The sequence below is a fragment of the Propithecus coquereli genome, unplaced genomic scaffold, assembly GCF_000956105.1.
Source record: "Propithecus coquereli isolate 6110/MARCELLA unplaced genomic scaffold, Pcoq_1.0 Scaffold388, whole genome shotgun sequence".
Lineage (NCBI taxonomy): Eukaryota > Metazoa > Chordata > Mammalia > Primates > Indriidae > Propithecus > Propithecus coquereli.
The window spans coordinates 1,997,681-2,003,732 of NW_012149596.1; the positions used below are offsets into that span (position 1 = coordinate 1,997,681).

At 44.6% G+C, this 6,052-nt stretch overlaps 1 protein-coding gene across 1 annotated transcript in view; it reads left to right on the forward strand.

Moving 5' to 3' along the window:
* The first annotated feature begins 1,100 nt into the window (after positions 1-1,100).
* The window catches only part of GLOD5 (glyoxalase domain containing 5), an 8,671-nt gene continuing 3,719 nt past the window's right edge, over positions 1,101-6,052 (forward strand). Inside the window, exons 1-2 of the mRNA XM_012652298.1 lie at positions 1,101-1,198; positions 4,487-4,624. Coding sequence (XP_012507752.1) covers positions 1,136-1,198; positions 4,487-4,624 — 201 coding nt within the window. The 5' untranslated portion in view covers positions 1,101-1,135. The remainder of the gene's footprint in view (positions 1,199-4,486; positions 4,625-6,052) is intronic.

The following is a 6,052-nucleotide window of genomic DNA, read 5'->3' on the forward strand; positions in this document are numbered from 1 at the left end:
AGTGAGGGGTGAGTGGGGATGGGGAAGACCCCAGACCTCACCCCCCACCCAAATAATTCAGAAACATCACACCCTGAGGCACAGAACTTTTTTTGTTCTTTTGAGACAGAGTCTCCGTCACCCTGGGTAGAGTGCCGTGGTGTCATCATAGCTCACAGCAACTTCAAACTCCTGGGCTCAAGCGATCCTCCTGCCTCAGCCTCCAGAGTAGCTCTGAGTAGCTGGGGCTACAGCTACACGCCACCATGCCTGGCTAAGTTTTCTATTTTTAGTAGAGACAGGATCTTGCTGTTGCTCAGGCTGTTCTCAAACTCCCGACCTCAAGTGATCCCCCCACCTCAGCCTCCCAGAGTGATAGGAGTACAGGTGTGAGTCACCGCTCCCAGAACTCTTAATAGCTTAGAGATCTTGGCTCAGAAACAGACCCATAACAAGTCAGAGTGGTCATACTCTAACTGGGATAGCTCACAACCTCACAACCTGGACACAGACTCCCAAACAGATCAGAGATCTGACACTTTGCAGACACACCCCTAAATAGACCAGAGGCCTCACACTCTAGAACAAAGGTCCCCTCAGTACTTGGGAATAGGTGGCTTTTCCTGTGTTATTAAGAAGTAACCCCTGGTCGGGCGTGGTGGCTCAAGCCTATAATCCTAACACTCTGGGAGGCTGAGGTGGGAGGATCGCTTGAGGCCAGGAGTTTGAGACCAGTCTGAGCAAGAGCAAGACCCCATCGCTACAAAAAACATTAATAGAAAACTTAGCCAGGCATGGTGGTTCATAGCTATAGTCCTAGCTACTCAGAAGGCTGAGGCAGGAGTTGAGCCCAGGAGTTTGAGGTTGCAGTGGCCTATGATGACGTCACTGCACTCTAGCTGGGGCCACAGAGCAAGACTCTGCGTCTCAAAAAAAAAAAAAGAAGAAGAAGAAGAAGTAACCCCTTACACACATCCACCCTAAACTTTTACTTTCAAGACCTTGAGTTTGACGTCAGAGTCCTTGTACTTGCACCACCTACCTCTGTCACCACCCACAGTCCTTAGCCTGTGCCCTCCCATTCCTGTACCTTGATCTCCAGGCACTGAGCCAGAGGGTTGTCTGGAAGCCCCAGGACAAGGACACCTTCCCTGCCATGCTGTACCTTCTGTCCTCCAGGCTGCTAGTCAGGATGTGGGGCAGGACTTCCGAGAAACAGGTGAGGTAGCCCCTGGGAGCTTGGAGCACTGGTGTTGGCACCGAGACTGGGGATCCTCCCACCAGAGCCTGGTAACCTGTTTCCCTTCTCTGTGGGCTCCCCTGGTGTGCTGACCTCCATTTCCTTGACTTCTTCTCTCTCTTCCTCTTTCAAAGACAAGCAGAGGGCAGCAGAGGCACACGGAAAGGCCCTGCTCTAACCCAGGGCCTGTAAGGGTGGGCCTGGGCCGAGGGTTGGCTACTCCCTCTGGGTGGCTCAGGGGGAGCCAGTTCAGCCAGGGACAGGTGGACAGATCCAACAGTGGCTCACAGAGGGTGTCCCCAAGGTTGTCATGATAGGGCCTGGTGGGGAGGGGCCAGGAAACACAGCACTGACCTTGAGATTTGCCAGAATTCAGGAGCCCCTGGCAGCCTGAAGGGAACCTTGAAGAGGACTCTGTAGGAAAATAGAATCTTTCCCTACGGAGAGAGACATCATGTTCTGGGCACTCTGAATATATTGATTTTATAGGGTTGCTGCGAGAAATAAAAAGGACAGGGTCTTGCTCTGTTGCCCAGGCTGGAGTGCAGTGGTACAATCACAGCTCACTGCAACCCTGAACTCCTGGGCTCAAGTGATGCTCCTTCCTCAGCCTCCCAAGTAGCTGGGGCTACAGATGCACACTGCCAGCTAATTTTTAAATTTTTTTGTAGAGACAGGGTCTGGCTATGTTGCCCAGGCTGGTCTTGAACTCCTGGCCTCAAGTGATACCCCCTCACTTTGGCCTCCCAAATAACTGGAATTACAGGTGTGAGCCATCACTTGGCCAAAATGGATTATATTTTGTATAGTACTTGAAACAGGGCTTGACGCACAGTAAGCCTTACATGATTACTGTATCTTTTTTTTTTTTTTTTTGAGACAGAGTCTTGCTCTGTTGCCCAGGCTACAGTGCAGTGGCGTCAGCCTTGCTCACAGCAACCTCAAACTCCTGGGCTCAAGCCATCCTTCTGCCTCAGCCTCCCGAGTAGCTGGGACTACAGGCATGCGCCACCATGCCCGGCTAATTTTTTCTATATATTTTTAGTTGTCCGGCTAATTTCCTTCTATTTTTAGTAAAGATGGGGTCTCTCTCTCTTTCTCAGGCTGGTCTTGAGCGCCTGAGCTCGAGCGATCCTCTCGCCTCGGCCTCCCAGAGGGCTAGAATTACAGGTGTGAGCCACCGCGCCCGGCTGTTTACTGTGTCCTGATCATCATTTTATAAAGCAGGCTCCTTAACCTCTCCTCCAAGGCCCTGCAGGATCTGGCCCCTGCCTTTCCCTCCCTCTCTTCTCTCACTCACTCTTGGACTGGCCTTCTTCCTGTTCCTTAAGACAGCCATCCCTGCTCATCCTTGAATTTGCAAGGATGGAGCTCTGAGTCGGCAAAGCAAGATCTAGGAAATGAATCTGAGTTGGAAGGGCATTGGATAATGGGAGGAATAGGTTGAATTTATTTCCAATAGACTATAAAAATTGGGGGGATGTGGCTAAAACAGCACTTAGAGGAAATCTATAGCTCTAAATGCATACATCAGAAAAGTTGAAAATCAATGACCTAAGCTTCCCTATCAGGAAGCTGGAAAAAGAACAGCAAATTGAACCCTAAATAAATAGAAGGAAGGAAATTATAAGAGCAGAAACCAGTGAAATAGAAAGCAAACACACACTAGAGAAAGTCAACAATGTCAAAAGCTAGTTCTTTGAACAGATTCATAAAATATTAGCAATGTCTGTTTTCTCTCAAGAAATTAAGAGAAAAAATACAAATTATTGATACCAAGAATGCTATTATAGATTCTACAGACATTAGAAGGCTAATAAGATTTTTTTAACATACAACTTTATTTTTAATGGAGCCCAAATTTAAGCCATTTTTCTCATTCTACTGCTTCTGTGTCCATGTGGATCCTGTGTATCCATGAGGACAGCAGAAGTCAGCGACTTTGCTAATGCCTCCTCCACTCATGAAAATAGAACTGCGCTGTATTTTTTAGCTGGGGCTCAGTGGAATCAATTGTTCGACATGTACTAGTTTGAATGGAATTAAATGTGGTGGAACAGAAAAGAATAAAATAGCATAAGGTAGAACAGAATGGAATGGAATCCAATCGAATTGAAGCGAATCAAATCAAACAGAACATCAGTCAGACTTTGTGCCAAGCACTGTACCTAATTGTTGTAGTAGATATTCATTTATTGAACAGATATTATTGAACTAGTTGTTTGGGAAACAGTGGGGAACAAAACAGAATCTTACATTCTAGTTAGGGAGATAGGTATTAGCATCTGCAAAGGCCCTGACACTAAAGGTACAGGGATGGCCCCTATGAGGAACAGGCAAAAGGACAGTGTGGCTTGGAGTTCAAGAGCAAATAGATGAGGCTGTAGAGATTGGGGGTCATGATAAGGAGCGTGAATTTTGACAAGATGACCGCAGCATTAGTAGTAACATCATCCCTTTTATAGCACCCGATATGTGTCAGGCATTGTTCTAAGACATAAAAATACAACTCTGTTTTTAAATCTTCACAACAATCCTATAAGATGTGTATAAAATCATGCCCATTTTACAGAAGGGGAAACCAAGGCACAGAGAGATTAATTAAATGTCAGTCTGGCTCTAGAATCTATTCTTTTAACCACTATACTCTATTACCTATAGTGCCAGACCACAGCACCTTATAATCCCATAGCAGATGTAATTTAAATGTACAAATTCCTAAAGAATGCAAGTCAAAGATCTGGTGGGAAGTGTGCCGGGGTGAAGGGGGAGTGGAAGAGCCCGGGAATTGCGTCCTCCCACTGAGTGTCAAGGTGGATCTGTAAACACATAGGCCCAGAAACATTTATTTCATCTGAGATGCTCCCTTCTTGTCCTGTCCTCTGTGTCCAAAGCTGCAGGGATTGTACTCACAGGGTTGGGCCTCCTCTCAGTCTTGTCATTTCTTGGAAAAGAGATGAATTCCAGTCTGGGGAAAACAAGGGAGGGTTTGGTCTTGGTCTCCATTCCCCTAATCTTCACCCCATCCCTCTGGAAGGAGAAAGAGAACAAGAGAACAGTAGAGAGTGGTCACAGCAGACACGTAGACTCCTGTGAATCCACGCACAGGCAATAAAGCTCTACCAAAGTTTCTCTCAGGACCTGCCCTTGAAATGGGGGTGAGGAGGAAGTATAGGAATTGGGGAGGGCCGGAGGGTGGGGAGGAGAAGGAAACGTATGAGTGACCAGTGGCAATGTGATCTCTTCTAATCTTTTTTTAATTTTAAGTTATGGAGGTACAGCAGTCAGACACCTCCCCGCTGTCTCATCCATAGACTCGACCACATCGTGATGACAGTAAAGAGCATTAAAGACACCACTGTATTTTATTCCAAGATCCTGGGCATGGAGGTCACAACTTTCAAGGTAACCGCTTCCCCAAATGCCAAATTGCAGGTGGACTAAAACTTGAATATAACACTTTACAATATAACTTAACTCCAAAAACAAAAACACAGGAAATCTGAAAGAAAAGATGAAAGGATCAGTGAAGGAGATTCCAAACTCTGAATAGTGGGACTTTCAGAGAAAGAATGGAGAAAAAGGAAGGGAGAAAATTACCATAGAAATAATGCAACAGAACTTTGTAGTCTTTATATGGAAAGGGTTAACTAAGTATCCAGCACATTGACACTTAGATATATCCTTATGAAATTATAGAATGTCAAACTGAAAAAGTAGCTCCTATGAGCTTTCATAGAGATTAAAAAGTAGTTCATGTACAAAGGAAAAAAAAACATGCAAATATCAGATTTCTCAATAGTCACACCAGAGATCAAAAGATAACAGGACACCTTCAAAATTCTGAAGGGAAATTTTTCAACCTAGAATTCTATGTCTAACCAAACTATTAATCAAAGGTAAGTGTAGAATAAAGCATTCTCAGACATAAAAAGTCTCAGAAAATTTGCCCACTTGCTTCAAAAATTACTTGAGGGTATTCTACATCAAAATGAGCGATTCATCAGGGAATAAGGAAGACATTGGAAGTCAGAACGAAGTGGATTCCAAGAGGAAGACCCCAGAAAGGTACCTAGAGGACAATCAGTCCAGTTTGGAACAGGAGAAAGAAATGTCCCAGGAAAGACAGATCTAAGGAAAAAAGGAGGTTTCCAGAGAATGAATACTATCCTTGAGAATTTGGAACAACTTCAAAAGTGTTAACTACAGAGAAAACAAAAAATACGTGTCTTGCCAAGATATCCTTCAGTAGGTGATCAGATAAACTGTGGGACAACCATACAATGGAATATTATTCAGTGATAAAAACAAATGAGCTATCAAGCTATGAAAAGACATGGAGGAAACATAAATGCATAGTACTAGGTGAAGGAAGCCAATCTGAAAAGGCTACATACTGTATGATTCCAACTATGTGACATTCTGGAAAAGGCAAAACTATGGAGGCAGTAAAAAGATCAGTGTTTGCCAGGGGTTTGGGGCAGGAAGGGATGAATAGGTGGAGCACAGAAGTTTCAGGGCAGTGAAACTACTCTATATGATACTATAATGGTGGGGATATGTCATTATACATTTGTCCAGACCCATAGAATGTACAAAACCAAGAGTGAATCCTAAGGTAAACTATGGACTTTGGGTGATAATGATGTGTCAGTGCAGGCTCATTGATTGTAACAAGTGCACACTCTAGTGAGGGATGTTGATAGTGGAGGAGGTTGTACATGTGTCAGGACAGGAGGTATATGGGAAATCTCTGTACCTTTTGCTCAATTTTGTTGTGAACCTAAAACTGCTCTTTAAAAATTAAGTACACACACACACACACACACACAC